The following is an 18,736-nucleotide window of genomic DNA, read 5'->3' as shown; positions in this document are numbered from 1 at the left end:
ACACTGTTTCCATCCTTTGTTGCATTCCATATTGTATTTCTTAGGTATGTCTTCAGTGCTTGAGAATACCATCTGAGGGCTGGAGAGATGGCTCAGTGGTTAAGAGCATTGACTACTCTTCCAGAGGACCGGGGTTCAGCTCCCAGCAACCACATAGCAACTCACAACTGTCTGTGACTCCTGTTTCAGGGGATATGACACCCACATTCAGACATATGTGCTGGCAAAACACTGATGTATATAAAATAAAAGTAAATAAATAAAGAAAGGAAGAAAGCAAGCAAGCACCTTTAATTTTAGCACTTAGGAGGCAGAGGCAGGTAGATCTCTGAATTCAAGGCCAGCCTGGTCTACAGAGTAAGTTCTAGGACAGCCAGGGCAGACAGAGAGGGAGAGAGAAAGAGGGGGAGGGGGAGGGGAAGAGAGAGGGAGAAGGAGAGGGAGAGGGGAGAGAGATGCCAACTGAAAAATATAGCAAGTGCTCAATATTGCAAGGACAAGTGAAGTTCCAAGTGGATGTGTTTTTTTTGACTTCAGACCAGTGCTTCAGTCTCATGGGGTGGGGGTGGGGGCAGGGAGGGAAGGCGGAGGCAAAGCCTTCCTCCATGAGGCTCAGAGCAATGGAAGAGCCTTCCTCAGGTTCTAGTGTGACTGTTGACAGTGTGCAGACAGTGTGCACAAAGTGTCCACTGAGCTTTCTCCACTTAGATGTTACAGCTTACAGACCACGCCCCTGCATAGCCTGTACCTGCCCCAAAATGCTGCCTCCTTGTTCAGCTGCGTGTAATAACTCTGCCTCCTTGTTCAGCTGCATATAACAACTCTGCCTCCTTATTTATCTGTATAGAATAAATCACCCTGCCTCCCTGTTCAATTATATATAATGAGCATGCTGAGCTTCTAGGGTGCAGTGGCTTCTGCATCCTAGGGCCCATACCATCTGATCCCAGTTAGTCTGTGCATGTGCCCATGTGTCTGCCGTTTTCTTTATCCATTCTCCTCTCCCTAGCTAGTTACCCTCTGAAGCTATATAGGACGTGTACTGCATGTGTATGCTGAGAGAGTGAATGAGTTACAGAATTTTTCTTAAATCCTCTGTGGTTTCTTCTGAGTATCCGATAAGAAGCCCTGCTTTGTACCGCATGCTGCTCTCTCCTAATCCATCGTGGTATAGTTGGATGACTAATGAGAGCCAGCATTAGCAGCATCCAGGTTCAGGCTGAGCATCCCTGAGACTGTTGCCCCATGCTAGACCTAGATCATCTAGTAGGTCTGTTCTCAGCTCCCATCTTTGTTGCTTCTTATTGAGTCAGTATTACTCAGTAAAGTCCTGTAGCTGTATCATGAGTCTTATATGACCATATGGGACCTTAGCCATCTTTTATTACAGTGTTTGTGTGGGAAAAGTTACTAAATATCTAGTTTATGGTTTTTGGAACAATGCCATAAATAACTTGGAGTTTTGTCAGTATTTGAGAGTATAGTTACATGTAATAAATTTATGAGGTTCATTTCAGAGATTTTTTTTAAAATATTTTTGTTATAGGAGACTTTTGGGGGATTATTTAAGTATTAATGGCATGGTGCCTTATATATTCAGTTTTAATCAGTGGTATATTTAATGGTTATTACAGTTTATTTTTCCCAAAGTAGAGGTGAAGAACTTGAAAATATAAGCATACTCACAAATAAAAAAATGAGAACCAGATTGTTTTTTATCAACTCAGCTGTAGACTTACTATAAAGAAATAAACTCTGAAGCCACTTCAGTGACCGTCTTGAGCATGACGTGTTTACAGGGTTGACAGTTACTCAGCTAGAGTCCTCTCATATAGGAAGCAGATTTTGTCAGCTGCTCTTAGTAATCTTACATTTTCCAGAGAATGGCTGTTGAAACTTTGCTTCTCTCCAAAGTGGTCTGAAAATAGCTCTCTGCAGTGTATTATTTCAGAGACATAAGGAAGAAAATGTTGGTATCATGAGAAGCCGGATGGGGTACTCGCTTGGGATTTAGCAGCTGAGGCCCCAGCGAAGTGCTGCCTTTAATGCAGAGGATCCTGTGATCCTGAGTGAGTGGTGACAAGTGTCAGCTCGTCTTTCCATATGTGTGTATTACATGTGTATGATATGTGGGAATTCTACCCACAGTACTTAAGTTACTCTTTTCAACAGAGAGTAAAAATAAACAAAAATGGAGACTGAGAATCTCATGTCAGAAATCGTGAGTGTGAGCCTTGGCACTGTAGTTCATTGGCTTTGGCTTATCTGAAGTGATTTGAACATCATTAGGCCTCAGGTCTTTCATTTGTGTATGGAGAAAACACTTTAGCACTCTGGAAGTATTAGTCATCATGATTGTACTATAAATCTGCCGGACAAACCCACAGGTAAGAGTTTATTTTAATTTTCAGGTGCTTTGGGAAAAAGGACACGATTCCAGGAAAATTACGTGGCACAGCTGATTGTAGATGTCCACAAAGCAGAGGATGCCCCTTCCAGTCCTGAGTTCAGCCCAGCACCCACGCCCCAGGAGTGTTTAGCCAAGGTGAGTTATTTAGTTCCTGTCACTGTTTCAGGAGGTGAGTACCACAAACCCTGAGTGATGAGAAGAGACTGTGAGAACCTTTGTGACGTTGCTTATTTTTACCTAATATGGGGATAAGCATTTTACTGCAGGGGGTGCCAGCTGCGCCCGCAGTCGTACAGCACATTTCCCTTACAGTGTAGTAGGCAGAGTTAGCAGTGCTGCTGTGCTGCCCCTTCACATATAAGAGGCAGACAGGCAAATAGACTGCTGCTGCCATACCTTATTTTGTTGTTTTCCTTTTGAAGCAGGGATTGGCTATGTAGCCAAGGTTGGCCTTCAGCTCCTGCCTCTCCTACTCTAGCTTCCTAAGTGCTGGTACACCACAGCCCAGTTGGCAGGGTCATAGAACCCTGATGGGGGTGAGGTGTTGAGGGAATGGAGAAAGGACAGACACACGGACACATGCAGTAAAGCTGGGATCTGGTGGGAATCCGCTCCCTCTGTACCCTGGAACTGCAGCATGTCTATTAGGCACAGCACAGGGTTGGGGAGGGCTTAGCTAGTCTGGATAGGAAGTCTGTAGGTGAACAGTCTTAGGCTGTGAACATCCAGGGCAGTTGCTAATCGCTACACACACTGATCAGTAGTCTGTTAGCACTTATCCTTGGGCTCCTGTCGAAAACTTTGCCTTTCCTTTTGGGCCTGGCCCATGCTGCCATTTTCCTATGGGTCTGAGGCAATCCCTGGAGTGCTTGGCATGATGGTGTCCATCCATGTCAGCAATCCATGTCGCAGTGCTCAGGGCTTTACTCACTCAGGGCTGTCCCTGCTCCCTACACTGGGATGGTAGGCATGAGTCACCACGCCCAGCTCTGTATTAGTCCCTTTATTTGTTCTTCTGTGGATTTTTTTTTAATATTCAGAGACTTGTCATTTCTCTGACTACTCCTAAACACATAAATGAATGACCAGAATTCCTTTTTTCTCATTTTACAACCTGCCTTCAACTCGGTTGTTATTGGGTTGCTTGCTGCTTTGTATGCTTTTTTAAAAAAAGATATTATTATTATTATTATTATTATTATTATTATTATTAATGTGTACACTGTAGCTGTCTTCAGAGGCACCAGAAGAAGGCATCAGATTTCATGTGGTTGCTGGGATTTGAACTCACGACTTTCAAAAGAGCAGTCGGTGCTCTTTCCTGCTGAGCCATCTCACCAGCCCCACTTTGTATGCTTTTTGACATGTGTGTGAATTCTTGTCTTGTGGCTTGAACTTAAGTCTAGGATGGTTGCTTTCATGGAGACCACAAACATGTCTTCATTTTTCCAGAGATTCCCACACGTACAGTTTTATATGTTAATTTTTTTTAAGGATTTATTTTTACTTTATGTGTGTGGGTGCTTGCCTGACATATATCTGTGAACCTTTTGTGTGTAGTGATCACAGAAGCCAACAGAGGGAATTGATCCTCTGGAACTGGAGCTGCCGCACGCGTGTTGGGAATGGAACCTGGTTCCTCTGGGAGAGCAGCCTGAGCTTGTCCCTCTTGAGCCATCCCTCCAGCCCCACATCTACAGCTCTTGATTGTCCTTTTTATTGATTGTAATGTCTTTAGTGGCCATGCTTTGGTACACTTCATTTTAGAACCTATAAGTAAATTTACTTTAAGTACACTGAGTACCAAATTTGTATTTTATGCTGAGGCTAATGCCACAGGGAGAGGCTAGGGCTGAGAGAGAGGGAAGAGCTGTCATTTAGTTCATTCTGAGGAGTGTCTTAGTCAAGCCTAGCTTTGGAACCAGTAAATTTATTGGGGACTTAACAGGAGTATGGTGAAGGGTTACTTAGAGGGACATGGATGACTCAAAGGCAGCTGCGTTGCTCAAGAGCCCACCACAGCATGGGTGATGCACAGCACATCCCTGAGCAGGTTGCTTGGCCTGTTGGAGAATTTCTTCCTCTCTTAGCAATTGTGACTGCTTACATGTGTTGCATGTAATAATTAAAAAAAAAAAAAATCAATCCATGCTATCGCCGGCTACCCTCAGGCCGCAGTGGTCTCCCTGCCCCTATCCCAGCGGTTCACTTGCTGCTGAACTGCTGTTCCCAGTCATCCAACCCCTGTTGCTAGCTGTCACAAATCCCCGTAACCCAGAAAACTCAAAACTCCAGAGACTTGTATATTATCAGTCAGGTTTATATCAGTACATTTTCAACCCACAAAAGACCCACACAGTGAACTCAGAGCCAATTGATATAAACACAAGCTGCCCACCTAGATTGATATAAACACAAGGTGCACTCCTAGATGGACACATTGCCCTTCATTACTTTATTGCTCTTCTATGATGTCCATAGCTACCTGTGGCTATTTCAAGCCACGTGGATCTGGCTCGTCCTCTTCCTCCATCTTTCTCCATCCTTGTCTGTCTGTCCCCTGTCCCCAACCACAGACTCTGGTTTTACATTGCACCTGCCCTCACCTGTGATTGACAGCAGTCCACATATGTGGGCTTGGGATTTACCATGTGAGTGCTGGTACCTGTTGAGCCACTGTGCTATTCCTTCTTAAGGACATTTTGTGTCTTGGTTGGCTATTTATAGACCTTCTTATTTGAACTATCTGCATACATTTTTGGCCCACTTTTAATTTTGGTTGTCTAAGAGCTTTCCATATTCTGAACACTAGTCCTTTTTAGTTTTTAAGACTTATTTTCCTTATATTTTTTTAAATAGACCATCTTACAGATTTATTAATGAAGATACTTTACAAAAACAGTATGCCTTGCCATACAGTAGTTTAGCAAGTGGCAGTAATGGCTTGGCTGCTGAGGAGAAGAGGGTGTCACAGCGTGCCTGACTCTGTCTCTTAGAAGGGCAGTCCACATTCCAGGCATCAGATTGAGTGATGAGAGAGGCAGACAGGCCGTGGTACCTGGGCTGCTGGGCCACGCTAATGATGTGACGAGAACCATGACCACAGGGATGGATACGTACCCCTCCAGTGATGGGAGGCAGGGTAGAAAGAAGGCTGGCCAGGTAAGAGAGTGTAAGTCGGTGGGGACAGGTAGTGGGGTTACTCTGCAGAGGTTCTGCATGCTGGTCAGTCAGTAGTGACTACTGTCAGTCTCCACCACTTTCAGTTCCACTGAGGTGCACATGGCAAACCTCCTACAAGGTGAATTGTTCCTCCAAGTTAAATACATTCCAGCAGAAACAGTATGCTGACCACATTTAGACATTATATCATCTTTAAAAATTCAGAAGGGTGTGCTACACAGGATGTGGTACTACACGCCTTCAAAATCAGGAAGCTGAGGCAGTGGACTTTTGTGAGTTTAAGGCTAGCTTGGTCTACTTAGTGAGTTCAGGCCAGCCAGGGCCTCATAGTGAGACCCTGTTTGAGATACCAGCAAGAGACAGAACACCAAACCAAGCAAAACAAAAACTCCAAAGAAAATCAAAACAAAAATAATGTACCCCAACCTCCCTCCAGAAGACCCAGCAGTTATCAATATCATTTCCTTTAGCAGTCTGTTGAATGAATGAGTGGACGAATGAAATGTAACTTTTGTTCTAAATATTTTCTTCTGTGTTCCATCAGAATCTTGAGCTCAACGATGATACTGTTCTGAATGAAGTGAAGTTAGCAGATAGTGAGCGGTTTCAGATGCCAGACCTGTGTGCTGAGGACCTTGCTGTGATCCTTGGGGTCTGGTACGTTCATGACTGGCTTGGCTGCGGGGAGCACTCTGACTCTTGTCCATCTGAGTTTGGGAAGATCTTCATCACAACCTCCTTGTGCAGTATTGGATGGCTTGTGAAGGTGGAGACTTCTTGGATAACAAATTAAAGGATTAGAGGTTCAGAATCTGTTGAGTTTGTAGCTCCTCTTAGTCTTTGGTTATCTTCAACTGGTTGTAGATGTTTAATAAAATCCTAAATAATAGGCGAGAGTGATTGTGTGTGTGAAATGCATGGGGAAGCAGAGGGAATCTGTGGGTGTTCATACCAGTGCTCCCCACCTTATCTTCTTTCAGACAGGATTTCTCACTGAACCTGATGCTCACCTATGCACTGCCAATACAGGGGATCCCTTCCTTGTCTCCATAGGAGTAGGTTACAGATGCACATGATCATAGCTGGCTTTTCTCTGGGTGCTAGGAGTCTGAACTCAGGTTCTTATGCTTGCACGGCTGGCACTGTTCTTGAACGCACCACTTTTACAGCTGAGACTATTTTGACCTCCAAAGAAGTGTATATGTGGGTGTATCATAAATGTATAACATATAATATTTAAATACACGTAAATATATATACATACACTTTTTTTTTTTTCTTTTTAAGACAGGGTTTCTCTGTGTAGCCCTGGCTGTCCTGGAACTCACTCTGTAGACCAGGCTGGCCTCAAACTCAGAAATCTGCCTGCCTCTGCCTCCCAAGTGCTGGGATTAAAGGTGTGTGCAAGGGGCTGGAGAGATGGTCTGCTGTTAAGAGCACTGGATGCTCTTCCAGAGGTCCTGGGTTCAATTTACAGCACCTACACAACGACTCACGGCTATCTCTAACTCCTGTTCCAGGGGACCCGACACCCTTACACAGACACACATGCAGGCAAAACAACAATGTACATTAAAAAAAAAAAATAGGGCTGGTGAGATGGCTCAGCGGGTGGGAGCACTGACTGCTCTGCCTAAGGTCATGAGTTCAAGTCCCAGCAGCCACATGGTGGCTCACAACCATCCATAATGAAATCTGCTACCCTCTTCTGTATACTCATTTATAATAATAAACAAATCTTGTTTTAAGAAAAAAGTAGATAAAGGTGTGTGCCATCACCACCTAGCTATGGATATATATATTATTTTTAATAGTATAGAATTTTATGCTATTCAATGGGAATAGTTTTCTTTTATTCCTTTCTTCCATTTTTTTTCTTAAAATGTGGCTGGATTATTGTTTTGTTGGTTTTTATTGTTTGTTGTTTGGAAGCGAGTCTCTGACATTTTTCCTCCTCTCCGTACTTCACTCACTTTACATTAGAAGCTTTGCAGAGAGAATGGAAGTTGATCTATTTTGAATGACGTACTTATCCTGTCTTAGAAGGTTTTAGTGTTCTTACTCACATAGAGACACAGAGCTTTTAGGATGGGAAGGACTTGAAGGGCTAAGTAGGTGTGGATCATTCTTGTTGTTATGAGGCGGGGAGAGAGAGAGAGAGAGAGAGAGACAGAGACAGAGACAGAGACAGAGACAGAGACAGAGACAGAGAATATGTATGTTGTATGTTTTAAATGATTTCATTCCCCATTTATTTGGTTTTCTTGTGCAGGCTAGGTGTGTGGTACTCCCCAGAGGTTAAGACCAGAGTAGATTTCACAGTAGGTTCTAGACTATTTAGGGCTACATATCAAGATCCTGCCTCCGAAGAAATAAGTAAATAAATTAAGAAAGAAAGAAAGTTAGTAAGCAAGTTGGAGGCTCAAGAGAGAGTTCAGTGGTTAGCACACTCACTGTCTTGCTAGCGAGTCCTCAGCCCCCGGGTCAGGTACTTTACAACTGTCTGTAGCTCCAGGTTCAGGTATATATAGTAGTTCTGTCTCCTTTGTCACCTGCACTCATATGTACATACACACATGAGTAAGATACATGTAGATAATTAAAAATAATAAAAATAAATCTTAAATAGGTTTAGTTAAGAGTTAGCACATAAGCTTTTCATGCTCATAAAAATCTTTAATGCCAGTCAGTAGTGGTGCACGCCTTTAATCCCAGCACTTGGGAGGCAGAGACAGGTGGATTTCTGAGTTAGAGGCTAGCCTGGTCTACAAAGTGAGTTCTAGGACAGCCAGGGCTATACAGAGAAACCCTGTCTCAAAAAACAATACAAAACAAAAACAATAACTAAAAATCTTAAATAATACTGAAAATGATAAGGAACTATTAGTATTTTATAGGTTTATGTTTTTATACTTTTTAACTTTTATTATTTTAGATTTATAACTATTTTGCCTACATTTCTGTATGTGTACCACATGCACACTGGATGCCCATGGAGAATAGAAGGGGTATGGGATCCCTTAGAACTGGAGTTATGGTTGTGAACCACGTGTGGGTGCTGGGAACAGAACCTTTGTCTTCAGCAAGAGCAACAGGTGCTCATAACCACCGAGCTAAATCTCCAGCCCTTTAAAATAATCGTTTCTGAGATAGGGCCTTCCTCTGTAGCCCAGGCCAGCCTCACACTTGCAGCAGCCTTTCAGCATCAGCCTCCTGAGTGCTGAGGTTTTGGGTGGGAGCCACCACACCACATTCCTAATCTGTATAATATTTACATGCAAAGCTTAACGTTACGTGTTAAGCAACAAAGTGGAAATGGTGAACTAGAAGACTGTAGGCACCAGAAGACATCAGAAATCAACCTATGCACTTTTCCCATGTCCCCTCTGCTCTCCTCAGAGAAAATGCTAGCCTAGGCGTTAGGATTGTCATTTTCTGACCTTTAACAACATGTCTACTCTTGCGTCCGTATCCCTAGGCTGAGGGCTTCCATTCAGTTGCTTTCATGCTTTCTGTAGTTCCCTGTGATTTACTTCCTTTATTGTGCTTCTGTGGTTTGTGTTTTAATTTGCAGCCGCAATTTAATTTATACAGCAGCATTCCGCTGGGTGGATATGTCATAATTTGTCATTTTCCATTTGGATGTTTTGATTCTTTTCAGTTTTCCTAGTATAGTGAATATTTTTGTGTATCATTTCTGGTCCACACATTCATTGAATTTTTTTTTTTTTTTCTGGGCTGTAGAATGGAATTACTGAGCTAAGGGTATGTGAATGCTGACCTAACTCTTGATTACCAAATGTTTGCACTCATTAGACCCTGTCATCAGAATCTTAGAATGCCTATTGTTCTACACTCAGGTGACTTACAGTTTTTATTTTATTTTATTTTTTTGGTTTTTTGAACAGGGTTTCTCTGTGTATCCCTGGCTGTCCTGGAACTCACTCTGTAGACTAGGCTGGCCTTGAACTCAGAAATCCGCCTGCCTCTGCCTCCCAAGTGTTGGGATTAAAGGCATGTGCCACCACTGCCTGGCTGACTTACAGATTTTAAGGTGTCTGGATGTCATAACAATGGGATTTGTCAGTGGTAGATGTTTAGTAAATAGGAGTCAGTAGTTTCCACTGTCTTTGATTAGTAACATAGCTTGGATTTCCTTTTCTTCTTTTACCATTTAGTTTTGAAGGGTGCCTATCATTCATGGCAAGCACCTTGGCCTGTTCATCCATCTTGTAGCCACTGGATTCCTTCATTTTTCTTTTCTTTTTTAAAAAATATTTATTTATTATTATATGAAAGTACACTGTAGCTGTCTTTAGACACACCAGAAGAGAGTTTCAGACAGATCTCATTAGAGATGGTTGTGAACCACCATGTCGTTCCTAGGAATTGAACTCAGGACCTTCGGAAGAGCAGTCAGTGCTCCTACCTGCTGAGCCATCTCACCAGCCCCATTTTTTCTAATGAGATGAATTATTTTGATATTTTTGATATCAGCTGTTATACTTTAGTTTTAGTATTGTCTTTTGAAAGTTTGTTTCAATACCTGTATATATTGCATAGCATTTTAGTATGTGACTTAAAGTGTGTACTGTAAGAAATAATTGTTTCTTTAAGAGTTATTTTTAATTAGCTACTGCATGTATTTTAGGATTTTTTTTTTCTTTTTTTTTAATTCAAAGCACAAATTTCCAGAAGAACAACCCAGTTCATAAGCTAACAGAGGAGGAGCTGCTGGCCTTCACATCGGTGAGTAATGGCCTCATCTTCCCCAGTTCCTTCTTTTTCCTTGTAGATTGTTTTGACTCTGGTGTGTTCTTCCTTAAGCTGAAAAATCTGCCAGCTAAGGAAATCAGGGGCGCACATCCTGCCAGGTTTTAACCCACACATTCTTGTTCTTCCCTTAAGCAAGGTTGTTTTCTCTGTACTTGCTTAGATTTGAGGACAGTGACCAGATTCTCTCTCTTCCTCCTCTTCTTGTGCCCCGCCCCCTTCTTTCTTTTTTGACTCCAGGGTCTACTGTATTACTATGCATATAATGGATACTCAATAGCTGTTTGTTGATTGACTGAGAGTCTGAGAATTCATAAGTCTTATGCATAAAAGTGAGGGTCAGTTTTGATGTCTACGTGGATGTCTTGACAGAGAGTTGTGAGCAGGGGCAAGAGAGCAGTGGTCAAGGAAGGAGACAGTGTTGGAAACATGGGGCGCTTGTCAGTCTTCCATTGCTTAGAATAGCCAGGACAGAAGGACAGACAGAAGTGGCTGTGGAATTTGACAGAACGTTCATTGCTGATCAGGAGCACTGTTTGTGGGAATTTTGCATAGTCACCTCATTATAGTTGACTAAAGAGGGAAGATGACAGATCAGGACCCAAGCTGGAGAAGAGGCGCAACAAAATGGAAAGATGGGGGAATAGATGTTGGGAGATGTAGAATCAAAGAAGAGAGAAGTGTGTCAGAGAAGACGGGGAGACTCACTGTGCTTAGGCTTTGTGATTGGAAAGGGTACACGTCTTTCCTTTTTTAAATGGGTCTCTTGATAGCCCTAGCTGTGCTGTAGCTTCTGATGTAGACCAGGCTGGCCTTGAACTCAGAAATCCTCCTACCACTGCCTACTGAGTGGTGGGATTAAAGATGTGTGCCACCATACCTTGGTACATATTTTCTTGAATGAATCAAATTCCAAATTCCTTGTGATTCTGCCAAAGCTATCCTTATTAACCGGGGTACTAAATTCCACTTTCTTTCTTCCTTTGCCATTTTCCAGATAAGACAAAAGAAAGAACTTTTCTCAGGTAGAAAGGAACGCCGGCTCATCTGTGCTGCAGTGGGAGCTCTGCAGGCTGCTCTTCCCACTCTCGGTTGGGTTAGATGCTATTGCTGGAGTCCTCTGGGGGTCTGGGTTGTCTTGCCACTTTTCCCTCTGCAGCACCTTGGGCATTCCCATTATATCGTGGGCTTTAGCTGACTATATGGAAATGCCTTTTATTAATGCATGTGCTGTAAAGAATCTGGCAAGCAAAATGGCAACATTATTTTCAGTGCACATAAAATAACTTGTATACCTTCCTTTCACTCAGCTAGTAACTGTGACATATTTACCATGCATAGGTGTTGTGATCCTCAATGGGCATATAATATTGAATAGTATCTTTTTGTTTGTTTGTTTCTTTGTTTGTTTGTTTTTTTCTGAGACAGGGTTTCTCTGTGTAGCCCTGGCTGTCCTGGAACTCACTCTGTACACCAGACTGGCCTTGAACTCAGAAATCCACCTGCCTTTGCCTCCTAAGTGCTGGGATTATAGGCGTGTGTCACCACCGCCCGGCAAACTTTTTTTTTTTTGAAGATTTATTTATTTATTATATGTAAGTTTATTTATTTATTATATGTAACACTAGGTGGTTGTGAGCCACCATGTGGTTGCTGGGATTTGAACTCAGGACCTTCGGAAGAGTAGTCAGTGCTCTTACCCACTGAGCCATCTCGCCAGCCCCGAATAGTATCTTTTTTATTCTAGAGTTTCAATTAGTTTACATGGAAGTACATAGACAAAGAGAGAAATAGATATGTAATTGAGGTGCTGAGGAGGGCTTTAAAGTGGGATGGATGGGTGTTGTTTAGCAGGGTGGCCTGGGATACCTCAGTGGGAAGGTGATGTGGAACATAGATCTTTCAGAAGTGGGGCAGTGGGGCAGTGGAGCAGTGGGGCAGGACATGAGGCTCAGGAGTGGCCCTGAGAGAGAGTGGGGTGTACGGGGTGGAGAGGAGACATATGTCCAGACAATGGGTGACTTGGAGGTTTGGGTCTCCACTGATGACAGAGGTCAGTACCGATGGGGCAGATGACAGGGAATGTTCTCACTGAGCTTGGTGGTGGGGTGAGCAGCGCTAATGCCATCATTTTGAGTTGGTCTCACACACATTGGTGTATGTGTATCCTCCACAGTTCCTGTGCAAACACTACACCAGTCTGTTAAACACAGTTCTTGGTGTGAGGGAAAGCTTCCCTCCAGTCTTCAGGTTGTGTCTTTATCTGTTCTCAGTTGTCTGTGTCATGAGGTACTAGCAAGCTTCTTAGCTGGTGGTTCTGGTGCGAGTAGCTCATCCCTCCCAGTTTACAGTGGAAGTCATGAACTCAACTTTCCTACTTTGCCCTCAAGAACTGTTTGTCAAGTGCTTTTTTGCTTTGTCTTCTCCTTTGGCTCTCCTCCCAGTCAGCACTGGCCTGAGTACTGATCTTTTTGGGAGAAAGCTTTGTGACTACAGAGAATCAAATGCCAGAGCTAACTTTTCTAAGGAGACGACTTTGTTATTTTGAGTAAATCTTTAATGTCTAAGAGGTACTGCAGTGTGCTGGGGCTATACCTCAGTTGGTAGAATGTTCCTCTAGTATGCACAAAGCCTTAGGCTCAATTCCTGGGAATGTATAAACTGAGGGTGCACACCTGTGATCCCTAACTCTGCAGATGGAGATAGGAGGATCAGAAGTTCAAGGTCATGCTTAACTGTAGAGTAAGAGGTCAGCCAGGGACACATGAATCCTGTCTCCAAGAAAGTCCAAACCAAACAGCCACCCTAGGAAGACCTCCAAGGAACACAGGCACTGGGAGGGCCTCAGGACTTCACTAGAACTCTGGGCTCTGCAGTGTCTCTCCCGCTTGTATTGTCTCAACTGAAGCAAGCACATACACCAGGAAAATTCAACTCTGTCCCCAACAACTGTTCTCTTCATCCATCCGGCCTTTGCTTACCTCTTTTTGTACCTGATTCCAAGGTCAGTAACATGGTGACTCTGGAATGGCTTTTGACCTTAAGGATGAAGGTTTATTTATATTGCTGTCTTTTTACATCAGTAGCTTTGCACCCAGACTCAGTCAACCAAGGATCAAAATATTTGAAAAAAGCATATGTGATTTGCACATGTGCAGACCCTCTTGTCATTGTTCCCTAATAACAGAGTAATAACAGGCTCTGTAGCAGTTACTTGGTTTTAGGCTTTATAGTAACAAGAGGTGACTTAAAGAACAAGGATATGTTGTATGCAGATACCAACCACTTCCTTTGAGGGACTTCTTTGGTATTTCCTATGGCCCTTGGACCCAACCCTCTCAGAATCTGACAGACAGTGTATTCTGTGTAACTCCAGGTGTGTCTTAGACAAGGTGGGCACTTTCAGGACCTGTCCCACTTCTGAGTGCTTGACTTTGTCTCTGTGCCTCTTTTGGCTGGGGTCATTTTTGTTTATATAGCCAACTGTGCAGTTATCTTCCTTCACTAGACTTTAACTCCCTAGCTCTGAGCACTGGCATTCTGGTCTAGAGCAGGCTTCAGTGCCTTAGTCCTGCTTGTTGCTCAGGAAGTGTGTCTAGCCTAAGAGAGTGGGTGGAGGTGACACAGGCCAGGCATTCCGTTGACTTCTGTTCTGTGTCCACACTGTTCTGCTACTCTCCATGACTTAGGTAGCACTACATGACAGTAAGGAGAGCCACATTTCCCCATCTTCCCTCTGCTGAAACCTTGCTTTCAAATGTGGAATGCACATAAACTTGCCCCACAGTGAGTAAAAGCTGGGTCCTTAGCACTCAGTGATGAGCCAAGCTTGCTGCTCCTTGGCTTGGAGCAGCATAATCAGAGAAGACATGTTTGGAACTGTCTGACATGGAGAAGAGAGAGAAGCAAGACAGAGCAGCACTGTCTTGCTGGATGTCCCTTCCTGTGCTTGGTGATCTGTCACTGAGACTATAAACTCGGGGCATGAGATTCCTTTTTTGATGTAAGAGTTATCCAACATAAACATTTTTTTTCAATATAAATTTTAATATCTCATTAAAGGCTGGAAGTCGTTAGGAGAAAGTGACCATGGATATTTGGCATTTGGTAAACACACACATACTCAAGTACGCACACAAGCACACATGCACACATACATTTACTTTGCCTTTTGAGGTAGGAGGTACTTATGTGTCCCAGGCTAGCCTCACACTCAAAAACCCCCAGCTTCAGCCTCCTTAGTTTGAGATACTCTGTAGTTTCTAGAAACTGAGGAGTTTTTTAAAAACTAATTTTTTAAAAAACTAAAAAAAAAAAACTACCAATATTTATGGATGATTCTCAACTAAATATTTGGCTTATGTTGGTTCTGTGTTTTACTGACTTTTAATGATCTGTCCAACATTTCCCAAAATAACGATAAGATCTCTTTTTGTGGAGATATTTTTGCCAGTGTTTTCATGTTGGTGTGGCATGTGGAAATATATGTGAGTTAATTTTTAAATTAGATTATTATTAAAATATTTTAATAAGCATACAAACTGACAGGCTTCCTTATGACATTTTTTTTACATCCTCAAAGCTTAAGACAGTCCTAGTTTAAGTCCTCCTAGTTTAAGACAGTCATTGTGTAGTGCTGTTTTTGAGAAATCTTGTCTACACATTTTGGGATTCATAGTAAAAATAACATATATTGTTCTAGAAAACCATTTATGTTGTGTTGGCTTAATGATTTAAAATGAGCTGTGGAGGCTGTGTTATTTCCTTTCAGATGAGCCAAGTCAGTGACATTTGGAATGTTTTTAATTTCCCTTTATTGTTGAAAATAGGAACAATTTAGTTCATACAGGTGTTTCAGTTTTCATTGGCAAAAGTTTTGTTCAAGTGTGAATTGATACTGGCAGCTTGCCTTCCAACTGTCTGCCTGTGGTTTCATGGTCTCTATGAAAGAAGGAAAAAGTCCTTTGAGAGTTTTACATTATATTTTATATTTTTTTTCTTTCTGATATTCCCCTCCCCCCCTTCCTCTCAGTTTTCTTTGAGATGGAATCTTTGTTTGGCATTTGAAATAAGGTCTGAGGTAGGCCATTGCTGGTCTGAAACTCACTGTCCACCATGGAAGATGACTTTGAACTCCTGGTCTACCTGCTTCCACCTCCCGTGGGCTGGGATTCCAGGTACAAGCCACTGGCCCATCTTGAGATGGAGTTTTATTTTTTTAAAATGTTGATCTGGTTGATCTCAAATCCATATTATAATAGTCCTTTTACTTTAGCTTTCTGAGTACAAATGTTATTACAAATAACTATATTAGATATTAGTGGATAAATGCTCCAAATAAAAGTCAAAGATTGTCCCAATAGAAAAAGGGCAAAAATGTCAAAGATTAAGCTATGTGTGGTTTCATATGCCCTTAATCCCAGAAGAGGCAGGAGGATCTCTGTAAGTTCAAGGGCAGCTTGGTCTACGTTGTGATTTCTAGGACAGTCAGGGCTACATAGTGAGAGAAAAATGTCACAGGTTGTCCTAATGGAAGCAAAGAAGAGATAGATACAGCTCTGCTTCTGAGAAGAAATGATTAGAAACTATATATAACATGTCCAAGCAGATCATAGTATATGATGAATTTGAGTATATTTTAATACATCCATCAATACTTTGCTAAAGAGGAGACTGTTATTTAGACATTTAGATATATATATGAATGTATTTATTTCCTTATTTTATGTGTATGAGTACACTGTAGCTGTCTTTAGACTCACCAGAAGATGACATCAGGTCCCATTACAGATGGTTGTGAGCCACTGTGTGGTTGCTGGGAATTGAACTCAGGACCTCTGGAAGAGCAGCCAGTGCTCTTAACTGCTGAGCCATTTCTCCAGCCCTCTATTTAGACCTATATTATTTAAGGTTTTTTACCTATTATAAACAAAAAAAATAAACAAACAAACAAAAAACAAGAACAAGGTTTTTCACCTATCAAAATAGATTTGCCGGGCTGATGAGATGGCTTAGTAGGTAAGAGCACTGACTGCTCTTTGGAAGGTCCTAATTTCAAATCCCAGCAACCACATGGTGGCTCACAACCATCTGTACAGCTACAGTGTACTCACATACATAAAATAAATAAATAAATCTTTAAAAAAAAAATCTGCCGTTTGTTTGGTTGGTTTTTAGTTTTTCGAGACAAGGTTTCTCTGTATAGCCCTGGCTGTCCTGGAACTTACTCTGTAGACCAGGCTGGCCTTGAACTCAGAAATCTGCCTGCCTCTGCTTCCCAAGTGCTGGGATTAAAGGCCTGCACCACCACTGCTCGGCTAGATCTGCCTTTTAATATAGGGTTTTTTGTTTTGTTTTGTTTTTTTTGTTTATTGTTTATTTTGGTCACAAGTAGAACAGAAAATATCCAACCTATGTCAAATATTAAATGGAGTCAATTTTAGAACAGATGCCCAGTGTGAAGTTGTTCAGAGTTCACATTTATGATATTTTTCATTTTTTTGTGAGGTTAAAAATCAGACTTTTTCCCAAGACTTAAGAAAATGTGTTTGTTAGGCTTGGTGGGACTTGCCTTTAATTTCCGAACTCAGGAGACAGGCAGATCTCTGAGTGAGCCAGCCTCGTCTACTGAGTCAGTTCCAGGACAGCCAGGGCTACAGAGAGAAACCCTGTCTCTGAAAAACAAAGAGAGAGAAAGATGCTGTGTAGAGCTGCAGTTAGGGTATACTTTATCCTTGGCATTTAACACAGGCTGTTGATGATGAACATTGTTGAGTTTCCTTTCCTTTCCTGACAGTAATGGCCAGTAGGAAGACGGCCAAGATGAGTAAGTTCTGTGGGCAGGAGGCTTGAATATTAAAATAGTATAAATGAATTTATGTCCTTGAAGTAAAGTGGAATTTTAACACAATAATAAACTAACCATTTTCAAGCAACTTCTTACATTAATGGACATAAACAGCTAACTAGTATGATTTAATTCTTTTAAATCTATAATGCATTTTTTTAGTAGGAACTGTTTTAGAAGAATTTAGAAAAGATATATATATATATATCACATATTTACAGAACTATAAAAAATGTGAATCCTTTGTACTATTTGTATAACTAGTCTGAAGGAGGGAAATCTACATTGCCCATCACTAGTCATTTACTTTTGAGTTGAAGACCTGAACAGGTTCTCTGGGACATGTTCATATGGTCTCTATTGAGTTGTCTGCCTGCCTGCAGGTTTCATGCTTGTGTCTTGCCCTAGAACTCTGATCCCTGCTACATTGGACATTTCTAGGGTCCCCTGTGCTTTTAGCGATGTCTTTCTTTTTGGAGATACTATGGTGGTGTCTTTAGTAGCGTTGGAAATAAGAGGGAGCTAAGAAATAAGGGGATATTAAGAAGAGAAGGGGAATAAGCCAGATATTGTAGGCCTTCAGTACTGGCAGTGTGGCCAGTAAGGTAACCTGGGAGAACTACCTTGCTACAGAAGAGTTATTAAGACACCAGACTCATGAGAGGTCGAAGTGCCTGATGTTCTTCTTGATGACTTAAATGCGGAGATCCATAGACACACAAAAACCCAGCAGCTATTCAGGGACTGAAGCTAGAGCATCAGCACCTGAAGCTTCTGCAGCAAGCAGCTGTGAGGGCTGGAGTCATGGGGCTGGGGTGGGGTAATGGCCCTTTTAGAACTTTCCACTGAGCTAAGACCTTCACGCAAGTCTGAAGTCACCTGAAATTCATGGTGCTGCCCAGCCTGTGGCTGCCAAACACGTTCTTCTCCAGGGGGAAAGTACTCCAGTTCCATATTAAAGTTGTGCCTCGGTTAAAGCGGAGCGTGTGGAAGTCAAGCACTCACTCATGCCTAGCGTGCACAGCTCAGGAAGCAGCCCACTGACGCTCTAAAGCTCCTGAAGGCTGGAACTCACTGACTGCAGTGTGGCCAACAGCACAGGGTGTTTAAGGAAAAAAGGTGCAAGCATTTTCTGTGCCTTATTAGACTTTTACAGTTTTGGAAGGAAAGTTGTAACTTATAGAAATAATTTGAAAAGTAAACAATAGAATAAAAGACTGATTGACAGTACTTTGCCACATCACCGAGTGTGGGAGCAGGAAAGTGCATCGTTGATGTGCCAGACAGCCCATTCTTAGGATACCAGAGTGAGGCTTTCTTTTGCAGCTGTGGACACATGCAGGGATATTTAATAGTTATGCATGTTTGTGATGGCCAGAAGCTGGAAGCAGACTTTTATTGACAGGAGGATATATGCCTACATTGTGACTTGGCTGTGATTACAGTACATCATGCAATATTAAGTTTACGGATGTGGCAAACTAAAAAGCTAGTCTTAGATGCATGGGTTTGCTTGGTATGCT

The 18,736-nt window shown here is 42.2% G+C and overlaps 1 protein-coding gene across 1 annotated transcript in view; it reads left to right on the top strand.

Moving 5' to 3' along the window:
• Ttc27 (tetratricopeptide repeat domain 27) overlaps positions 1 to 18,736 on the top strand; it is a 136,586-nt gene that overhangs the window by 20,972 nt on the left and 96,878 nt on the right. The window contains exons 7-9 of the mRNA XM_031355431.1: positions 2,412 to 2,545; positions 6,138 to 6,250; positions 10,276 to 10,342. Of these exons, the coding sequence (XP_031211291.1) occupies positions 2,412 to 2,545; positions 6,138 to 6,250; positions 10,276 to 10,342 (314 nt within the window). The remainder of the gene's footprint in view (positions 1 to 2,411; positions 2,546 to 6,137; positions 6,251 to 10,275; positions 10,343 to 18,736) is intronic.

Source organism: Mastomys coucha, unplaced genomic scaffold (genome assembly GCF_008632895.1).
Source record: "Mastomys coucha isolate ucsf_1 unplaced genomic scaffold, UCSF_Mcou_1 pScaffold6, whole genome shotgun sequence".
NCBI lineage: Eukaryota > Metazoa > Chordata > Mammalia > Rodentia > Muridae > Mastomys > Mastomys coucha.
Note: the sequence above shows the minus strand (reverse complement) of the source record. Positions and strands in the feature narration are given on the sequence as shown.